This window comes from Oreochromis niloticus, linkage group LG16, assembly GCF_001858045.2.
Source record: "Oreochromis niloticus isolate F11D_XX linkage group LG16, O_niloticus_UMD_NMBU, whole genome shotgun sequence".
Taxonomy (NCBI): domain Eukaryota; kingdom Metazoa; phylum Chordata; class Actinopteri; order Cichliformes; family Cichlidae; genus Oreochromis; species Oreochromis niloticus.
This window is the reverse complement of record NC_031987.2, coordinates 18,779,902-18,801,846: the sequence shown is the minus strand read 5'-3', so window position 1 is coordinate 18,801,846 and position 21,945 is coordinate 18,779,902. Positions and strand designations below refer to the sequence as shown.

Below are 21,945 nucleotides of genomic sequence, written 5' to 3'. Positions count from 1 at the left end.
TTTAGCCTATTTGAAGCCAGGAGACAAGATGGGGAAAGTGCTGACTGTATCAGTTAACAGGGTTTCAATGCCCTGACATTCAGACACAGAACAATCAGATGGATTAACAATTAATATTGTTAATCCATTAAATTAATGTTTAGAGGTGTGTAAGATAGTCATAGTTTATTTCACCTGCAGGCCCAGTGAGTTTAAACCGTCTCAGAATATACTAAAGACTAAATGTAAAAACAAAATTCAAACACACGCTTAGATTTTGTGCAGATTTGATGTAAGGTCTACTAGAGGTGTACCATATTAGGGTCGTTTATTATGGCATTTTTGCTGTTAACAAAGAAAAAAGAAAAAAAATAAATCAAGAAGTAAAGTCAAGTATCTATATGTCTTATTGATGCTCATCAGGGAAAAACATAGACATGTGCAGACATCCAACTGATTGGTAAGCAGGTGGTGACTTCATACCTGTTAAGGTCAAAGGTCAAATTTATTTATATAGCACATTTCCAGAAAGACGATGCTTCCAAAGTGCTTAACAATATAAAAATGCCATTAAAAACAAACAATAACAACAATAATAACAATATAAAACAATGATAGGACAATAAAAGAATTAAAACAATAACTAAGACCATTAATTAAGACCAAAATGTTTGGGTCACAGTGTGTAAAAAGCCAGGGCACAAACATATGTCTTTAGTAGCGATTTAAATTGATCAAGTGTTTGTGCAGATCTAATATATGGGGGAAGACTATTCCAAAGGGGACCTGTCACAGAGAAGGCTCTGTCGCCACGAGATTTGAGATTAGTCCGTGGGATGGATAGCATTCATTTTGAGCTAGACCTCATGACTTTTCCTGCAGCATAAACAGAAAGGAGCTCAGACAGGTAAGAAGGGGCTCGGGCGTTAAGTGACTTAAAAATAAAAAGTAAAAGTTTAAATTGGATCCTGTAGCAGACAGGAAGCCAATGCAGGGAGGCTAAAACTGGAGATATATGATCTCTCCATGTGGTGCCAGTGTTAATCTGTATTCTGGGAAATCTTCTGCAGACCAACAGGTTACCAGATAAGACCTGATAAGAAAGGAACTGCTTTTGTTATTCTAAAAACGCACCGTTTCCTTAAGCCTGAACTTAGCTGGATAACCCCACTTCTTCACTGTGGGGCCCAAAATAGATCACTGTGCTCCCTCAACTATAACTAAGATTAAATATTATGTTTTTGTAATGAAAATGTTAAATATTCATATTGCAAATAAGTTATTCTAGTAACAACTAAACCCATGTTGATTACTTGGTTTATAGTGGCAGGATCTGCACCAATCACCAGAACTGAGGAGGACACTGATTCTGGAGCACATGGGACTACGCGAGCTAGACCTCGGGAAGTCGGCTACCGTATGTATGTCTCTTTGGAACTCAAGAAAGATCATCGTTCGCTCATGGGGTTATCTTTAAAGCATGATCTTAGTTGAAACCTGCAAAACAAATTCACTATGAGCATAATGTATGTTTTTTTTCTGTTAAATTTGAGACCCGTTTGTGTAATGGTTTAAAAAAAACCATCTGGAAATATCATAGCTAAATATGTTTATTGGTAGTCAGTGACACCACTGTGTATTTCAAAAACATTATCATTGAGCCTCTGTGATCTTCTGGCCCCGTCGGCTGTAAAACCAGACACAACTCTGTGCTGGAAATCTTGGCATAACCTTAGGAACATGTTTCATTATTACATTCATAAATAAATAAATACATAAATAAATCAACAACATTAATAAAAACCACCACTTTCACTGGGTGGACTGAGGCAAAGTTGTAAACTGCCCTGTGGTTTGATCATCTGAAATTTTGAATTGTTTTTGGAAGTGATATTCTGGGCTTGAGAATAGAGGGACCCATCCGTCGGTTATGAACTCACAGTTTAAAAGCTAGATCTGCGGTGATGTGGAGTTCATCGGCACACATGGCAGGATTCGCACTTGACATGTCTGGCGTACATAAAACTGCATATAATTATTTTAATTACATAAAACAACCTTGACTTTCTGTGTTGAGAATTCCCCACTGTGGATTCCAAATACCAGTTAGAGGGTGCACATAAGGTTGTGATGACCATTCAGGAGTACATGTCCATCAAGCATGGCTTCCCTTGGACTTGGGTGAGGCAGGGCTGAAATGTGCAGGGGTCAGACTCTCAGGCTGTTGGGGAGGGTTACATTAATGCATCCTGGCAGTGTGGGATTTTTCCATCAAACACTCAAGTACAAATTCTACATACTACGCTCACTCATACAAATTCATATAATGCAATCCTCTCCTGCTCTTGAGCTCACTGTCACACATACACTCACGTCCAGACCTCATCCTGGCACTACTGAGAAGCTCTAAGCGACAAGATTACTTTAAGTCATGGACTACACTTCTTTGTTACAAATCTCTTCATGCTGTAATTGGATGTGAATGCTGTTCCGCTTCTAAATCCATCCTGATGTTCAACACAATGGAAACATCAGAGTACATCCTTTAAACTGTGGAAAGCTTCGTAATTAGGAATTAGCAACAACTTTTCCATCCCTTCAAAAAACTGAGTGAAACTGACTGAAGCCTTTTAGTGGTGTTAGATACTCCAGGGGCTTTTGTTTAAGGAAATGCCGAAAAAAAAAGTAAGTTATTTCATTAATGACCAGGATCCTTTGAAAAATGAAGAAGGAAAGAAGAAATATTCAGAAACATTACACCCAGACACATTTCTTTAAATTAAGCTTGCATGCAAAGAGTGGAAAAGAACAGACTTATATAAAACTAATATAAAACATATATATGGCCATACTGTATATATGTATATGGGCAGGGGTACAGCAGAGGTTCCAAGGTCATACCTCCTGGCCAGAGTTTGTCACGAGATCCTTCTTACTTGGTGCCCCTGCTATTTATACTTAAAGATTTTCCCAGTTCCACAGTCAAAGGCACAGTTGTTAAAGAGGAGAATTTAACCATTCATATGACGATTTAGGCCATGAAATTGGCAGGGATAAGAGGCCCAAATCAGTAATTAAGAAGTTATGGGAGTCTTTGCATAAAATAACAAGGTCGGTGGAAACTGCTCTGTAAAAGAAAAGTTTGACATTTTGGTAAATAATCCTATTTGCTTTCTTGTCAAGAGCCCAAGTATTAAATGTGAAGGTGCAGCTGACAACCTTTTGACAAATCCTGAAGAGTTAAGAAGGAAAGTCAGGTCACACAGGTCAACAAAGTAAAGAAAAGATAACACAAAATGCGACATATACAATTTCAGAGATAAAACCAACAATCAAATCACATCAGATCAGAATTGTATACAAATTATCTGCGTGCTTAGAGGTCCTACTTATCATAAACAACGTATGAAATCACTTCATCTTGGGCAGCATGGTGGCACTGTTGCCTTACAGCAAGAAGGTCCTGAGTTCAATTCATCAGGCCGGGGTCTTTCTGTGTGGAGTTTGCATGTTCTCCTTATGTTTGTGTGGGCTCTCTCCAGGTACTCCTGCTTCTTCCCACAGTTCAAAGACATGCATTTAGTAGGGATAATTAGTAACTCTAAATTAGGTGCAAATGGTTGTCTGTCTTATACCTTGAGTTAAAGCTCAAGCATATTGCAGAGTGGATCCACTCTGCAATCTTTGTGAGAGACTAGTATGAAATAAGTTACGACAACTTGATTCAACATAACAAACCCTACAAAACATTACATTTAAAACTCTGTATGTAGACCTATTGTAAATTTAACAATAAAATCTTCTCATCGATAACCAAGTTCAGGTAAACCTTGTAAATTGTCCCCAGAAGCTCCTCTCTGTTCACAGCAAATAACTTCTCGTCTGATTGCAGGACCTGTTTAATCTTCATTCCTCCCTGTTGTGGTTATAGGCGTGGGTACGAGGCAGATTATTTCCTGGCCAGGTGCAGTAACTTCCTGCAAGCCAAGCTAACGAGTCTGGTGTTGCTGTTACATTTTCTATGACGCTACCACTGCATAATGGGTATAGTTCCACATAAAGTACATGTATTTTCCTAAATGACCTAGTATTATTTTTAAAACGAAATGTGAAGTGGTGGGAAACCTGAGTGTATCTGAAACACGTTAAGGACATGAGAGAAGGGAAGTTATCTGCCTGTGCGTTTTTGCTCTCACTACTTCATTATAACCATTTGAATGGCCTTCAGCAAGGAGGAATTAAACCTAAAAGATTCCTGTTATATAATAGAACATGTATCTGCAGGCAGATGCCAGTACAGGGGGTCCTCGGCTGACACTCACATTACATTCAGCAAACAGGGAAACAAGGGAAGAGGAGGAGGATGAGCTATTTTGGTTTTGTTTGTGGCTCTTTGTTGCAATCCCAAACTTCACCAACTGGTTGCAGGCCTGTGTGACATTTGAGGGGGGATGAAGGGAAACCTTGAGACGAACAAATGAACAAAGCAGGTACAGTATTTTGACCGAAATCTTGTGACCGATTCTCCTGTGTTTACTGGTTTCCTGAAAACACAACTTAGAGTAAAGCTGTTGGTCGTCGAATTAAAGCTAATTCCATTTTCACACAATAATTTGGATTTACAAGATCAAAACCTGGATACCCAAGTCACCGTCAAAAGGACCTCAGTACAGTTTACATCTCACACTGTGGGAATTTCACCCTGAACACAGAAAACTCAGCAGTAAACCCAAGAGGCACAGTGTAAATAACTGTCTTGAAGTTTACTCTGACAGGAATTGCCATTGATCCCAGACAAACAATTCAACTTCCCCTTCCAGAGAACGCTTCCCAGCAAAAAATAGAGCACCAGGGATGTAAGAATTAAGGGGGAGTGTGGAGAGGAAGAGGAGGAGATGGAGGAGGAGGAAGCGAGAGAGAGAGAGGGAAAGAGAAGGGAGGTCCATGGGGGAAACACTCTCTCGTGATGCCCTGCTTTTTCTTCTCATGCCCCCTGTGTGGACAAACAGCTCGTGGTGGGAAGACACAACGCTCAGATGCCGCCGTCAAGAGTCATCTTCTGCTGATGTCCACAAGAAGGTGGTCCTACGATCGCGCTGTGGTCATCTGCATCAACACCTGCCATCTGTCTGCTAACTTAAGGAAGACTTTGTTCCTCTGAGGGACCATCTCTGCCTGATTGAAAGCAGCTTCTCGAATATCGGCACTAAAGCAGAACGGTGGGTAAGCATAGAAGCCTCTAATAATACTCAATGAAATTGCAGTGAAATGATGCAGACTTTCTGGTGAAAAGCTGCGAACATCTTACCAAAGCAGCGATGAAGTCTTTAAGGGAGTGATGATATCTTGAAGAGAGGTACGATGGAGTGGGAGGCCTGGTCTGTGTTAAACTCCCTGTCCTCCCCAGCAGGTACAGCTGTCAACCCACTCGCGTTAACTCTTTTCATCTCGCTCTTCTTCCCTCATGGCTTCCATATAAGACAAATATACTCAAACAAGGCACAGCACTGGGGGGAACCTAAAGCATAGAGCCACCAGCAATGCATACCTACTCAATGAAGACTTTAAGAAATCGTTATCCCTGTGCCATGGTAATTCTGATTTAATGCCAGCACAATTTACCCTTACAGTTTCTGTTTTTCTACAGAGAAGTGATAAAATCAAATTAATGAGTTGCCTGTAGATACCAGTTACTCTTCTGAGTGTTCATAGAGAAATACAGATGTAAAAAAACCAAAAAAAACTAAAGGACTCTTTTGTTCAAGCAGGCTTTCTATGAGCTGATGCCTTAACAACGGTGGAAGACATTTAAATTCTTTAGTATCAGTGCTACTGAGCACAACTGCTCTATTATAAGCAAGTCTTTCATATAATCAAAGAGGCCTCTTAAATACACAGGCGGTATTTAATGTTGTAATGATACAGTTTGGGGCGTTTTTTCTCCTTTACTTACTATTTTGGGATTTTTTTCAAAGATGAACTGTAAATTTTTTTAACTTACTCCCAAAAAGGTGCAGTTTCTATGTATAAAATATGAACTTTTAGGACTTCATATTTCAAAATAACAGATTTATAACTTCATGTGATGCTCAGTAAAAAAAAAAAAAAAAGCAAAGGTCTTACTCTGTGATTTCAGCAGGATATTCAACCTAAATCTGTATCAGTGTTCCTCTGTTTGACATTGAAGCACCAACAGCTGATACATCCACACTTAAAAGTAGCCATTAGCATGGCTTAGTGTGAATCCAGACTCCCTCTGCCATCATAAAAAAAGAGATTTGTTTAAAAACCTGCCAGTAAAAGATAAAAGATTACCAGCTCGCTAATCTGAAAGCAGTGCCCTTTGCCAAGGCTGAATGTTATATGTATTACTGAGTATAAAGACTGTCTTCAAATAAGTAAACACCAAAATAAAAATAGATAAAACTGCTTTTCACGATCAGGAGTTTGTTAGGAGGTTGTTTTGCTCCCTGAAACACCTTGCCGCCTCCTGGCCTGAAGGTTCCAGCGTAATGCCATATGCAGCACAACAATAGATCATAACAGGGCTGTGGGTCTGTGTACAGCAGTGGGTAGATGAAGAGCCAGACAGCCATGTAAGGTAGCAGACAGCACATCGGCCTGCTGGCTTCTGCTGGTGTGACTGATATATGGGAGCCCAGACCCGTGCGGGTCTGTAAGAAGTGGCAACAGGTGACTCACATGAGAGCGAAGAATTCTCGCTCTCGTGCCAAATCAGATCCACTTTGTAGGTCACCCTACCCCAATCTAACCCCAGCCAGCGTGCCACTATAGCTAAACTTAAACACGCTCATCCTCGATTGTAATCCTGGCACTCCAGGGACAAGTCCCTAACCCAAACAGCTGCTGCAGGACTGGGACTGACTCTGAAGACGTGTTAAAGTTCAAGCATTAGAAAAATAAATATGTGTGTGCATTGTAACTGGGAAAAATAGTGCGAGAGAGTAAAAATAACCAACTGTGAGTGACTTCAAATTGTATATGCTTGGCATCCACTATGCTATTGATATCTCACTGAAATAAGCCTCAGGAAACTTGTATGTACTGTTTTTTAACATATGGCGGTTCTGTAGTAAAGCTATACTGAGGCTGTTTCAATGAGAGGAACACAACACAACACAATTCAACCAAGGTCACAGAGTAAAACAGTGACAAGAGTCAAACAAAAACTTCAGAAAATAAAGTTTTATTGTATGCTCTACCTAGTTAGAGGATGTGATAGAGAAGAATATCACTACAATATATCATAATTTTGAGATTTAAAATTGAATTAAAAGCATAACAGCCCTAACTCTGGTTCATGTTAAAACAATTAGGTGCCTAAAACACAATGTGCAACATTAGTGTCTTGCTGTTTATTTAACTTTTTACTGCAGTAATCTGTGCAGCGTTATCCTAATGGATTGTTTTGTTTTTTCCCAGCACCGATCACATTTCTGACACTAGAAAAGCATCTTAGCACATGCAGCTCATTACAGAGGATTTACAAATGCATCAGGATTTATAGCTGCTGATTAAATATCTTCAAATAACGCACATGAGCATTTTCTTCCCTAGTTTGGCTATTCAGTTAAAAGGCTTTTGTATGCTGGTAACTCCAAAATACAATTAGGTCAAATTTGTCCTTCCGTAGGAAAGAAATGACTTTTCCTGATCTCTTCAGCAAATCCTTTCAGACACAAATAACACGATTGTTCTTAATGCACAACATACGTTTTCCTCCACTGATGGTAGTCTAAACAATGCCCCATCAGAGGGAAGCGAGCCAGGAAAGTGTATAAGTCACCACGTTACTGTCTGTGTGCTTGTGATGACAGCGCAGATCAACCAGTGTATCCTGATCCCCTGAGAGCATCCGGAGTCTGTCAAACACGGCTTAGTGCTGAAAGGTGCACATCACTGAAGGAAAGTTTAAATCAACCCTGCCCCCTGTTGTTACCGGCCTGTGGATACACTGCAGGCTGAGGGGGAGTTGGAAAAAGAGTGTGTAGTTTATAAAGCTCATCAGTAAAATATCATCAAAAGGATTTTATTGTCTAAGATTTAGAAACCACAACTGAGGGAATGTGCCTATGTCTCTTTTGTGTTATGACACAAGGTGACTCTGGTGGGCATAAATTTATAGCAATACAAACATAGCTCCGTGTTCCTGTAAGATTTCCCTAGCCTTGGGCCTTGCCACCAGCCTCACTGGTTCTTAAACAAGCTCCGCCGCCCTCTGGCACCGCTGGTGTGCTTCTCACAGACTGCGAGATTTATTGTTGAGTTGCAAGGCAGAGAAAACACACAACATTTTTCCTGTTGGTCTGCAGTGAGTCACAGCAGCAGCCATCACCTCTCAGTGAAGTAGCTGCTGCTTTTCTCTTAACTTGTCTCAGCCTCCTGACTGATGTTCAGACTGGAAATTACAATAAGGCTGCACACAGTGAGCCCGGTTTGAGTTGACCTTGCAGTGCTGAAACATCATCATTTTTGCTTCGGTTCATAGAAAGCTAAGCTTATTGTTTGGTTCATCACAGGATCCCTCCACCACCTACCATAAACTTTGCTTCTGTGAAGCTCCTTCAGTGCAAACACAGGCGCTTCGATCAGCGTCAAAGGGAATAAGTCAGGGGTACGTAATGTTGCATTTACGCACTTTGCTATTGTGAATACCACATAACTAGATTCTCCATTACTCCTCCATTACAATACCACTGAGATTATAAACAGACCTGACAGCTGTGATGGTGCACAGGCAAGGCGCACTGTTCGGAAAAGGGCACAGTGGATCGCAGTAAATCCCTGCAGCACAGGTGTGATCGACAACCAGTGGCAGTAAAAGGCGCTTTGCCAGAAACGGTTCATAGGAGCAGCTCGTCTCTGACCTCCACCTCTTTCACCTTCTGCTCATTTCAATGTCTTGCTCCTGCTGTCCACAGGAAATCATATTGTTTGAGATTGCTTCCTCTGAGAGCAGGAAGAGGTATTCGAGGGAGGGAGACCGTAGCCAAAAAAACAGCCTCTCTCCACTTGTTCTGAATTCTGCTTTGTCTTCCTTTCTCATCGCTGTGTATGTACACCATGTGCCCAGACTGACGGACTATAAGTCCTTTCCAAAAGAGGTAGTTTACGCAATCAAATCCTGCTTACAAGATATCAGCATCTAAATGGTGCACAGCTTTAGAGCCACGGGTGAACTTTGGCACCCTTGAAACTAATATTGCATTAAATTAAGAAACTGTGTGAGGGTCTGAATACCACTGTAGCATTGTACAAAAAGATTAGGGAACAATAGGTCTTCACCTAATCTCCCTTTAAAAAGCAAAACTCATAAATCATTAAAAACATGTATCCTCTTAAAGAACGTCATTTTACAAAATGACTTGTTCTGGATCTCTTCTATCCTCATGGCTCAAATCTGGGATTCATTTAGAAAATGACACATACAAACCAGCAAGAGATTGTCACACAGTTTGTCATAGCCCAGGGGGAAATGCATTGTTACCCTGGTTTGCACAGGTTTGTTGTAAGTATCAGCTGATAAGAGCGTGGCTGTTTTAATGTGCGGTCTCCTGGCATTGTGCTGGCTGGATTCTCAGTCACTTCCTCAACTCTGCGGCTGTTTGCGATTTACTTCCAGTAAAGATCATGAGCTTTTTATCCGTTTAAGGCTTTGGGCCAGCTGCTCTCTAGTTATCGAAGGTGTCAGATGTATGCTGGAAAGACAGCACAGCACAGTTTTCCTGTGCTGCGCATTGGCTTGTCAGCCTTGGGCTGTGGATGGAGGTTGAACATTTCTTTTCCAAAATGTTGTCATACTGGTGTTTTGTTTCCTACCACTCTGTGCTGTAGAGATAGGGAGCACAATGCCCTGATTTTCCATCTTATTGCCATATATATACTTCATAGAGACACCGAGGGAGGGGGCGAGACAGATGGTCATGGTCATTTAGACCATATCTCGCTGTCACACATAACCAGAGTCAGTGTTAGCCAGCTGATTCAAAACCTTGCACTGTGGACCAAACAGCTATTTGCTATGGAAACAGCCGCTCAAGGATTTCCTTCAGGAAGAGATGAGAGGTGGTAAGAAATCATATTAATATCCCCTGTGGCTTTTGTACCTCTCTTTCTCGCTCTCTCTCTTTAGACTTGCGCTTGGTTAACTTTTAGTTTTATGTTCTGGCTTTTTATTGTGTAGCACTTAATCTTGAAAGGTGCTGTATAAATAAAATTTTGCTTACTTACTTTGCTTGTAGGGATTATACTGTATATAATTTTCTTCCATGAAAGTATATTTGACTTTCGGCTCCTTTAGAGTAATGTATACATGTTCTGCTACACCACCAAACAGAGCATTAACTTCAAATGCATGACGCGTTGGAAAAACCTGTTGACCTGTGACCTTCAGCCCGTTTTTCTTTCTGTGGTGTTTTAACAGCTTTTATTTCTTAATTGCGCAGTAAAAGCTAAAAGTAGCAATATACATATTCAGCCCATAAATGTCAGAAGTGACCACTTGATCCAGTTTGACAGGTTTTCTTAACCCCTCCATGATGGCGGCCATCTGTGTCACCCATAAAGCTGTCTAGTAAACCGCCTTATAGGGTCATTCTCAGCTGAGACTTCCCAGCCTGTCACTGCCATGTTTGGATCTTACCCAGACTCTCAATAATGCTTAAGTCACGAGATTAGTTTGAAAAAAAAAGAGAAGAAGAAGCAGTCTGACTGACACCTCCAGATAGATGGAGATTGGAATCTGAAGGAGGGTTTCATCCCAGCAAGGGAGGACAGTGGCCATCTAAGCCATTGCTCTGAAACTGTGAGTGATGTGCCGTGGGGGGAAATGGGAAATGTCCAGCTCAGGCCAGGTCACAGCACTGAAAAAGGGCAAAGTCTTTCTGTGCTGACTCACCCCTTTGATGGAGGCCTGTTTCGCTTTCTGTAATTTAATCTGTTTTTAAAATTTGGAACAGGACAACAGGGAATGTAAACACACATAATCTAATGTTTAATAATAATATTATTATTTTCTTTTACAAGGCTGTCAAATTTCTTCTCCTCCATCTGTCTCTCAGGGGGGAAAATGGCTGTTCTCATGTCACAGTATCCAACCCTAAAGTGATTCACAGGCAGAGAAGCTATTTTTGTGCCATACAATGCCACTCATACACCCAGGTCATTCCCAGCAGCAGGAATGCAGATGATCTACAGCTGTCACTGATTGTCTGCTTGTATTTCTCTTTTCCCTTTTTCACCTTCTTCTTCCACTCTATTCATCCTCCACCTCAGAAACTCCCCCTTTCCCCCTCCGGTGCACCCTCTTTTCACCTTCCCCGTTGTTCCTACCAGCTCTTTGTGCTTCAGGTGTGCGCCCAGGCCGTGAGTAGTGATGGGGGACTGGAGCCTCCTGGGGAATTTCCTAGAGGAAGTCCAGGAACACTCCACTTCGGTTGGAAAGATTTGGCTCACCATCCTCTTCATCTTTCGTATCCTGGTGCTGGGCACAGCGGCAGAGTCCTCGTGGGGGGACGAGCAGAGCGATTTCCTCTGTGACACCCAGCAACCTGGTTGCACCAATGTGTGCTACGACAGGGCCTTCCCCATCGCACACATCCGCTACTGGGTGCTGCAGATTGTCTTTGTCTCTACGCCCTCCCTCATCTACATGGGCCACGCCATGCACACAGTGCGCAGGGAGGAGAAGCGGCGAAAGAGGGAGCAGGAGGAGAGAGAGGCGAGAGGTGAAGAGGGAGGAGACCTGGAGGGGGAGAAGGAGTACCTCCAGCAGAAGGACAGCGGAAAGGAGGTGGTGGCTGACGGGAGTGGCAGAGTTCGCCTAAAAGGGGCGCTGCTGCGGACCTACGTCCTGAGCATCTTGATCCGTACAATGATGGAGGTGACCTTCATTGTGGTGCAGTATCTTATCTATGGGGTGTTCCTCGATGCGTTGTACCTATGCAAGGAATTGCCCTGTCCCAATCCGGTTAACTGCTACATGTCACGGCCCACGGAGAAGAATGTCTTCATCGTCTTCATGCTGGTGGTGGCCGGCGTTTCTCTGCTGCTCTCTGTGTTGGAGCTCTACCATCTCGGCTGGAAGAGCATCAAGAAGTGCATACACAAAAAGATGATGCAAAAGAGCAAGCAGAGAGCTGTGACGGTAGCGGTGTCCGCAGCCTTGGAGTCCAACACCTCACCACAACCCTCAGCCTCCTGCACCCCACCTCCTGACTTCAACCAGTGCCTGACAGCCCCCGCCTCCATAAACCGCATGACCTCCATGGCCTCTCATCCCTTCAACACCAGAATGGCGCTGCAGCAGAACTCAGCCAATCTGGCAACTGAGCGACATCGTAGCTGCGACAACCTGGAGGATGATGACGACTTCCTCAGGATGAGATACAACCAGGTACCGACAGACCTGCCCAATAACTGCTCGCCATTGCCTCTCCTGCACTCAGTGTACCTGAAGGACAAACGGCGCCTGAGCAAGACCAGCGGGACCAGCAGCAGGGCTCGCCAAGATGACCTGGCAGTATAAATTCACAAAGTGTGGTGTATGAGGAAGAGAGGAAGAAGGGCTGGACCTTCGGAAGTAATGTGTGTCTGGGAGATAGATCTCTGTGATGGAGGCATGGGCTGAGGCTAACTATGCACTGTAGCACCAAGGCCTGACACTTGAGCACATGTGATGAGTGGATAATGTGAACTTGACTTGTGTGAGCTTTGTGCACTAGAGCTCTAAAAACAAACTGCAAAACAAGCTGTAAAGGAGAATAATGACAACAGGGTAACAGGTTTGACACCTGACTATTGCACATTAGGAGTAGAGAGTCCTTTAATTTTAAACCAGTTAACTACAGATTAACCGATTTTTGTCACACACAAATGCAAAAGAAAAAAAAAGATTTGCAATAAATAAAGACAGGATCGCAGTATGCTATAAACTGTGAAGCTCTTCGATAAAGTGCCTTACCAAGCGTGAGAAATATCTATTTCCTTATAACATTGTTTTTGTAATTATTTAAAAGCCACGGTAGAGACTGTCATTTAAACCACTTGTTGACCTGATTGCACTATACCTGCAGGCAAACATAAAAACGTAACTCGGAAATAATAGCACTGCAATCTCAAAGCCTGTCAGTGAAGTCAGTCCTATACTAGTCAGAAGTCTTCTGTGCACTCAAATGAGAGAATGTAGCCTCTAACAGGATTTTCTTTTTGAAGGTCCCTCAAAGAAAAAGCAAGCGGTCCTGCTTGGATGTTGTTATGAATGGATTCAGCCACTAGGTGGCAACAATGCACTAGCGTTTCCCCTTTTCTCTCCCGGAGCCATTGTGTTAAAAGTGTGTTCCTAAGAAACGTGTGAGTCGGTGTCTTTGAATGTATTGTTCTTGTAGCACAGTAACTGTGCGGGTAGTTCATAACCATGTTGTGAATAAACGTCTTTACAAGTCGAAGATGAGTTTTTTAAGTATATACATATATATATATATATATACATAAATATAGTATAATATTTGAAGAACTGTCCATCCTGCTGTACATCCACTGCAGTCTTTGGTTATTTCACACAGACATTTATGCAATAACTGTCATCACAAACCCACAACAAATTAATAAACCATCAGCTGTACAATCTGCTCTGTTGTTCTCAGCGTGTGATTTATTCAGTGCCGTACAACACTTGCCTTTGATTTGTCTGTCAAATCAACATAGAAAGACTTTAGTATATGTAAATATGCACACCCTAAAATGCTTGAATTATACAAGACGAACATTTAGAACAACTAACATTTGAATAACATGCTGAATGCAAAAATGCTGAAATCAAGACAAAGTGATGCAATTTCCAGATAAGAACAAAGATGAAGAGTCTCCAGCATTTCTGAATCACTGTTCCATCGCTGCAGCGACTTTCTGTCTGTCGTCTTCACAAAGGACCTGCAGGAGACAGATTGTGGAAGATGAGCAATGTTTACACAAACAGAGACTGCCTCACCATTTGTGCCAGGACGCTGAGGTCTGGTATCCAGTTTGATCTGCCACAGGCTGAAGCTGAATCGGAAAATCTTTGTTGCTTTTGTATTATTTTTATTTCTGTGGAACCTCAGTGCTTTCTGAGATTGAGCTTCACAGCAATATTTGTGTATTTTGAGTTAGACCAGGATGATGACAGCATATTTGCTGCTTAATAAAATGTTTTCCTGTCTTCCTTTCTAAAGGATTCATTTTTTAAAAAAATAGTTGTTGTGCAAGAACCAATATCAGCTTAAAAAGATATAAATGGTCATACATAAAAGAAAGACAAACACGAGACTAAGCATCAAACCAAAATTAATAAAAATGTAAACACTACACGGAAGTTTATAAGTTACATTACAGTGAAAACCATTAAGTGCTATACATCTTTTCCAACTGGTGTCCTTTTAAGACCTCTTTCCAAACAAGAGTAAGCCCAAGGAGATTTTGCTTTACTTCAGTAATGATTCGGTAATGATCAAGAGCATTCTGGCAACATGGAAGATGAAGGTCCCTTCAGTGTGACTGGAATTCCTGAGCAAGTCATGAGTTAGGTATCTCTACATGAATGCGTGAGTCACATCTTTAAAAAAAAAAAAAAAAAAAAAAGTTAATTGCTGTAAGAAAATAAAACAGTCTTCTTTTTAAAGATCTTATTGGGATAAATGGGACATGTGTCTTGTTTTTTTCTGCAGTTCTGCTCAAGACTTTTGGAAATGTAATTTAATAGATTTTCATGCTGTGGTTAGAAGGAAAAACTGGGCAGGGAAATGCAGACAAAAACTAGTATTAATATCTTTTACTAAAATAAAAACAGCTAAACTTGTTGTTATAACACACATAGAATAAGTACGTTTATGCCATACGATTGCTGTGATCCAGATCAGAGTCAGCCCTCTTTTCTTTAAATTTTCCTTCCAAGGACCCGAACATTCTTATAATATTTTCTAAATAGTCTTAAGCAACAAAACTGCTTGCTTTTTTCACTAATTTTCCTGCAACTGATCAAGAAAAAAATCCAGCAAAACCCTGCTAGAGGACCTGAAGTATGCATTTGGCCCTTCATTTTATTCATCTACTGTTCACTGAAGCTTCATCAGAAATGCTCTCAGTGGAAGGGTGACTGTCAAGAAGCTGTTTTTAAGGAAGGGAAACAGGGAGAAAGTGCTGAGGTCCGCCAAATTACACAAGAACTAGACTGAAAACCTTGTCTCGGGAAGTTCAGGCTGTGTTGTAGAACAAAGGTGGTCATAGCAAATATTGACTTTCAAGCTTGTCTGAACTCCACAAACTCTGTTTTACCGTAATGTACTGTATATCCATTTATTGTTGCAAATGTTTCCAAAAATTCATATTTTTATCTCAAGTTATATATTTCAAAAAGGCATGTCTTGGGTTGCTCAAGACTTTTGCACAGTAGTGTACATTTGCAATTAAAGATTTTTGAAAAAAAAAAGCTCAACATGTATCCTCGCTTTTGGATAAACAACTTGTCCAAATTCGAATATATTTGATCTATAACTTTATAAAAATAGATTAAAGTAACAAATCCTCTTAGTTCGAAATGCAGATACAGTTACTTCCTATAGAGGGAAGTAGCGTACTTTGGTGGACGTTCTCCCCTTCAAGTCTCACAACAGAAACAGAAGAGCGGCAATACGGCGAGGGCATGTCGGGAAATGTAGTTTAATCTTCACCCCTCTCTTCTTCTCTTCTATTCTGAAGCATTATTTGCCGGCCTACAGTTCCCGGCATGACTTGCGCCTCTGTACCGGTAGAAACTTAGTTGCTGAATGACTGAAGTGAATGTTGTCATCTCACGGACGCCGTGTATGTGTTTTAATCGAGGGTAACACTTTATTCTGTGTCTGTAGGTAATGCCGTGGCTGTGTGGTAGCAGTGAGCTTCCCTGGTGATACTGGCATCGAGGCTGACAGCAGGGACTTCACCCTCTGCTGCACCTCGCCAGTTTAGAGTTCACTTCGGTTAGCTCTGTTTTCGTAACGTGTTTCACTGAGTTCCTGTTTCCTAACCTTTGCGCTGTGCTGTTGAAACGCTGATAATCTGAGTTCTATGGCAGCACTAGATTGTGTTACAAAAACTAAATATTTATTGGGGAAAACGTAACATCCTGGGGAGCTCATTGCACCAGTGTTGCACCATCGGGAACCGTCAACTTTTTTTTTTTTTTAAGTCAGGTATGCAGTTGATTGTCTATACTCACGCTTCTGTCTTTAGTAACAGCTTCCGCTTTACTCAGTGTGTTACAGTTGGCCACACCATCATCATCTCTGACATCCCTGACCGTGACAGGAGGTCTAACTGTACCACAGGTTAGTGAAAAGAGCAGAAACAGCTGTTAGACTGATTTTAATGGCCTAACAAAGGCTTTTTAAATGTGAGGCTTTTGCTGCTTTTCTTGTCTTGCTTATTTGAAATCCTTTGAGTTTTCACAGTTTTGTATTGAAAGACTGATGAGGATTTGTGACTGCTGATTAACTGATGTTGTTCAAACAGAATGTCCAAATAATTTAGTTTAAAAGAGTTTTCAATGGATGTTTGTATGTTTTCATAGTCTCCTAAAACCATGAACTTGGTAGCTTTAATAGTTTTTAGATCAAACTCCAACTTTCTAATCGATCTCTTATGTAAGGGACACAGACTGTTTCAATCCTGTGCATATGCTTTATCTCACTCTCAGTGGCTTTGTGGTGACAGCTGGTGTGTTTTGATCACAGCACAGCCATGAGGGGACTTTGGGGCGGAGCGGCTGCGTTAGGGTCGGTGTCCGTGGCGTTTGGCTCGATGCTGTGGTCACAGCAGAAGACTAAACCGGAAAAGGCTGCTACGGGTTCCAACCGTGCTGACACGAACGCTGATTCCCCATATGAGCTAAAGCTGGTCCAGATCTTGTTCCGGCACGGCGCTCGAACACCCCTAAAGTCAATACCTGATGTTATGGAGGTAAAACTGTCTTCTATTAAGAGCATGTTTTGTAAAAAATGTTTCACACATGAAAAAAATCTGCAAATTCTTTTTTCAACAAAGGCCCAGTGGGTGCCAACGCTTTTGGAGCCCCCACCGCACACCAGCATCGACTATGTAGTGACAGATCTTCAGGGTGGCCCCAGGCCCCCGGCTCCTATAGAAGACAGCTATCGGAATAACATACTTAGTGTGAGTCATTGTGTTTTTTGGTTTTTTTAAATAGGTGTGATGTGGCTGCTGGCTGTCATCTGGCTTAGTTGATTTGACTCTCACTATGAAAATGCTGGAATAAAGTTAATAATGCTATTTTGCTTTTAGTGGTATGACAAAGTTAATGTCTGAATACATTTCTTCTGGGCTTTCCATAGACCTTACGTGTGTGCACACTTGTTACTTTCCTCAATTCATGTAGTTTTTCTCCATCTAGTGGCTTAAAGGTGCCACTACAGATATCACTGGCCTGGGCTCATTCATTCATTCACCTCTTCTCTGTAACGCTGCTGAACTGTATGTAGAGCTTCCTATTGACATATCATGTCCAGTCACAGCGTCCGTGGAGCTGTTACTTTCCTGTGCTGAGAGCTGCTTTGCTAAAGAGGTTTAACTCCACTGGATTTAGCTTAGAAAACTAAATCCCCCAATATGGACTCCGGCCATTCTTGTACCACATCCAGCCCGGTTTCCTGCATGTGATCGCAGGTGTGTGTCTGCCCGGCCACATCTGTGGGTATATAACCTGATCCTGTTTGTTGTGTTTGGCAGGGTGGCACATTCCCTGGTCAGCTGACCACACTGGGCATGCAGCAGCTGTATGAGTTGGGCAAAAGACTAAGGAGGAGATACATTGAAGAAAGCGATTTCCTTACCTCCACATTTATCCCAGCTGAGGTCTAGTAAGTGGTCCAAATCATAACGAGGAGCAAGGAGAGAAAAAAAGCCCTCATATCTGTGCTCTGACATTTTGATAGATTGGGTTTATGAGTGCAAGTACAAAGGACATGAGTTTAAATGCTTTTACTATTTTAGAACTGGGTGCCTTCCATGACCTATTTTTTTTTCTCCTTATTTCTAGCGTGCGTTCCACTAATATTCTGAGGACCATTGAGTCTGCCAAGTGCCTGGTTGCAGGGCTCTTCCAGCAAAAGCAAAAAGGTAGAGCGGAGACGTGCAGTATGTTACTTATCCCATTTTTCTGTCTCATCTCATCTATTTATTTAATTTTTAATTTATTTTGCAATTTCCTGTTCTACTTGCAGCAATTGTGCCTATTTTAACATCGGAGGCCGAATCTGAAATCCTGTATCCTAACTATCACGGATGCAAGATGCTTAAAATCCTTTGCGGGTATGAAGAGAGTGTGTTTTCCTAGCAATAGAGTCCCATCAAGCCTAAACCATCCTACTGGAGCCTTGAAATAATGTGCTGTGGAAACATTATGAGCAGAGTTGAGGCGCCTGTGACAGGTTGTCACGGTGTATCTGTGTTTTGTGACACCGCGTGTGTTCTTTGCAGCCACCGCTGGGCAGAGTCAACCACTCTGCCAGACATCGCGGCAGACCTGCAGAGCATCCAGAGCGAGCTGGGGATCGCTGCTCACCAGAAAGTTGACTTCATCCTCATTAGGGATGACATGGTTGCCAGAGAGGTGACACTGCCACATTGTGATTTATGTGACTTTTTGCTAGCTCTAGCCACAAGCTATCAGAATTACATAGGATTTACTGTAAAGACGTGGCCAGGAAGAATGCAACCTCGCAAGCTGCTGCTTATGTAAGATGAAACTCAGCATCAGAGTTCATTAATCTTTTTGAGATCCAGCCTGATATTAGGTTTAAGATTGACAGCATGTATCCATGTGTCACAATAGAGGGCGAAATCACATTTAATGAGTAGGAAGCCGCAGTTTTTGGGGGGTTCTCACTAGTCAAAGCCAGCGGTGGTGTTGATGTCCACCTGCTGTCATTTAATTCTCACAGACAAATGAAATCAATGCATTTAGCTTCATGCTATTTAAATAGAAATTATAAGTTGCTGTTTGAAGACTTGCGACTTGTTCCTTTACATTAACAGACACATGGCCTGCCCTGCCCTCAAGTGCTCGACACCTGGAGGGATAAAGTGGAACAAAGAGCCGTGGATATGATGTGCCATATCTTCGAGCCCAGCAAGAGGTTAGATTAACCAAAGTCACCAGTCCCAGGGGCTTATCTAAAAGGCCAGATTTGAGATTTACCACTTGTGAATTCAGCTCCACAGGCTACCTTTTAATTCTCTTGCTGTCTGTGGCAGAGAGAGCTTGCAGCTGTCTGTGGGACCCCTCCTGCACATGTTGGTGGACAACATCGAGGAGAAACTACAGGGCACCTCATTAGAGCCAAGCAGGTTGGACGCGCATTATTTCACACGTAAACTTAACTGTAGTTGGTCTTCAAATGCTTCACTCTTGAAATGCTCTCTCAAACAGGAAGGTGTTTTTGTACTCCGCACATGACACCACTCTGATTCCTTGTCTCTTGGCTTTGGGAATTTTTGACATGAGATGGCCACCGTATGCCGCTGATCTCACTGTGGAGCTGCACCAGAACCGGAAAACTGATGAGGCCTTTGTTAAAGTGTCATATGTAGGCGAGGTAGGAGCTGAGAATGTTTCGAAAGATGAGCAAAAAAAAAAAAGAAATTGCATTTTTTTTTTTCTTTCTATAACCTCAAGTTGCTTTTTCTTTCTGCAGGATCAACTCATACCGGGTTGTAGTGCAGTCTACTGCCCCCTGGAGGAGTTCAAACAGGTCCTCTCCACGTACTCGCTGAGCCCTCAAGACTACAACTCGCACTGCAACAGAACCGTAGGCCCGACCGAACCCTGAACCTTCAGCAAGCCTTCGCATCGGCACACTGCTGACAGCCAGCACGCATCATGCCTTTTTAACGTCCTCAATCCTCTCTCCATCCAGCCAGCATCAGTCATTATCATCTCACTGTCAGAGCACGCTGGAGTACAGCCACTTTTGTAGAGCTTTCAGGTTACACTGCTTGCTTTCAGGAGTCAACATCATCTTGTTACCATGGCAATCACATTAAAGGTGCTATAAATGACATTTTGAAGCACTGAATGGTGCACTAGAGCACTGGCATCTAAGACCAAAACAATCACCCCCCACCCCCTTTCTCACTGCAATTCATTTACAAACAGAAAGGTTGTGCACACGTGAGCCAACAAAAAGCATCCAGCCCCGACCATCACGCTATGCAAACACAGTAAAAGCCATTAAATGGCTGTGATATGCTGCATGCCCACCCACCATCAGTGGCACTTTTCCCATGTTTTTTTCCTACATTCAGATTGGATGTGTTTAAAAAAAAAAAAAACACACACAGATTTTGTTGACATCTTAGATGGACTAACAATTGATGGGGTGCTTTTATTGCGCTTGGTAATGTCATAAACTGCAGTAACATTACCTTGACTTCCCCTGCCTCTTCTGTTTGTGCTCTTTGTGGGGGTGGGGCACCATGTGAATACTCTGGACTGCATTCTGTCTCTTTATAAATGCAGGGAGGACAAACCGTTTCAAAGGGAGGGACTCATTCACTAACGCACATGTGGCTACAAAAACAAAGAACAAAGACGCTCATTTTAAAACACGCAGGAGGCTGGCAGCTTCGTCCTCTGCTAAGATCATCATCACTCCACTACATCTGTACGAATAGCTGTTTGCTGCTATATGAAAAACCTGATATATAGAACCTTTAAAATTAGGTTAAATGATTAGTTCAGTGACAGCTGAGTTCAAAGTGGAAGAGTGCGATAGATGCTTTATATTTGAATGCAAGTTTGGAATTTATTTAAGCTTACTGATTAAGGCTGAAGTTATTTTATACTTTTCTTATTGTTAACAAACCCCGTTTTTAAAAATCAACTGGTGACTCACCTGAACAGCAGTAAAGTTTACATTTGTTTGGGATTCTGTACGGTTGCAAGCATTTGCTGCACCGGGAAAATATAAAGCATATGTGAATGCTGCAAAGAAAATCAAGGGACATCTCAGTCAGTAAAATGGTGTGGTTTGTGTTTTTAATTAACTTAGAAATGAGGCCTTTATGGCGCATTGGAATGTATTACATCAGGCTTTAGTCTAGCATTGATATTTATTCATAGGATAAATTGGTTGTTGGTTTTTCTCTTTTTGGGGGGGGTGTTTGTTAACATCTCCAGCAGTATTAACCTTTCCTTTACACTTTTAAACAACTACTGCAGTTATGAATCGCACTGATATATGGACAAGTTTGTATTATGTGGCCTGTGTCTGATTGCTGATTAATTATTCCATCAAATCAGTTGAGCTCCCAACTGTATTCATTATATTCAGTTCGATCATTCTTCAGGGAAGTATAGTTTAATGTACTGGATCAAGTGTTTAGAAAGGTGTGTAGAGTAGAGACTGTTTTAGAACACTTATTCTGCTACAACATGTTTTGAATGAAACATTTTTGCCACAGTGCAATGCATGCTTGAATACATACACATTACATGGACCCAAGTGTTGCGCTGTTCCAGCAACACACTTGTACCTCATCTGTGGGAGGTTCCCATGACCTGCCACTCAAAATGTAAAGATTTATTTTGATTTGGTGTGACATGAATACAGATTTTAATCAATATGGAGTCTTTTTTTTTCTCCCCCCTGTAAGCTCACACCTTGCGAGAGGCTCTGAACTATTCCCACAGGCCAAATGAAACTTTTAAAATACAGGTTAGAAAAACCTCAAGGCCTCTTCTGAAGCTAGTGGAGAAGCATTTGAACGCATCAACAAGCTTGAATCTATTTTAGAAGTGTGGTGTCCTCTGAAAATAGTCTCACTTAGTACCACCTGATAAAATGTCAACATATCAATGCTCCTCCTTAGTATGACTTGCACTTCTTGTAGCAGAATGTTGGTAAGCTGGTTTGA

The 21,945-nt window shown here is 41.8% G+C and overlaps 2 protein-coding genes and 1 long non-coding RNA gene across 15 annotated transcripts; 2 read left to right on the top strand and 1 right to left on the bottom strand.

Moving 5' to 3' along the window:
- Window positions 1-1,571: 1,571 nt before the first annotated feature.
- LOC112844069 (uncharacterized) lies at window positions 1,572-9,758 on the bottom strand. The gene is made up of 2 exons (XR_003216640.1): window positions 5,288-9,758; window positions 1,572-5,185 (listed from the first exon to the last, which is right to left on the bottom strand). It is a non-coding gene; the product is annotated as an uncharacterized LOC112844069 (long non-coding RNA).
- On the top strand, window positions 5,062-13,628 carry gja5a (gap junction protein, alpha 5a). 4 transcript variants are annotated; one of them, XM_005460005.4, is made up of 2 exons: window positions 5,062-5,198; window positions 11,275-13,628. In XM_005460005.4, the coding sequence occupies exon 2, from the start codon at window positions 11,375-11,377 to the stop codon at window positions 12,524-12,526; it is 1,152 nt and encodes a 383-aa protein (XP_005460062.1). In that variant the 5' UTR covers window positions 5,062-5,198; window positions 11,275-11,374; the 3' UTR covers window positions 12,527-13,628. The 4 variants fall into 4 exon arrangements, with proteins under 4 accessions (XP_005460062.1, XP_005460063.1, XP_013119699.1 ...); XM_005460006.4 differs by having other exon boundaries at window positions 5,068-5,202; XM_013264245.3 differs by lacking the exon at window positions 5,062-5,198 and adding an exon at window positions 9,938-10,068.
- Window positions 13,629-15,700: 2,072 nt separating this feature from the next.
- Window positions 15,701-21,652, top strand: acp6 (acid phosphatase 6, lysophosphatidic). Of its 10 annotated transcripts, none has more exons than XM_013264238.3 (12): window positions 15,701-15,837; window positions 16,278-16,340; window positions 16,746-16,971; window positions 17,056-17,184; window positions 17,758-17,888; window positions 18,068-18,147; window positions 18,252-18,339; window positions 18,508-18,640; window positions 19,066-19,166; window positions 19,285-19,377; window positions 19,460-19,625; window positions 19,725-21,652. In XM_013264238.3, the coding sequence occupies exons 3-12, from the start codon at window positions 16,753-16,755 to the stop codon at window positions 19,857-19,859; spliced, it is 1,275 nt and encodes a 424-aa protein (XP_013119692.1). In that variant the 5' UTR covers window positions 15,701-15,837; window positions 16,278-16,340; window positions 16,746-16,752; the 3' UTR covers window positions 19,860-21,652. The 10 variants fall into 10 exon arrangements, with proteins under 10 accessions (XP_013119692.1, XP_013119694.1, XP_005460068.1 ...); XM_013264240.3 differs by having other exon boundaries at window positions 16,709-16,971; XM_005460011.3 differs by having other exon boundaries at window positions 15,714-15,837; window positions 16,268-16,340.
- The last annotated feature ends 293 nt before the right edge of the window (window positions 21,653-21,945 follow it).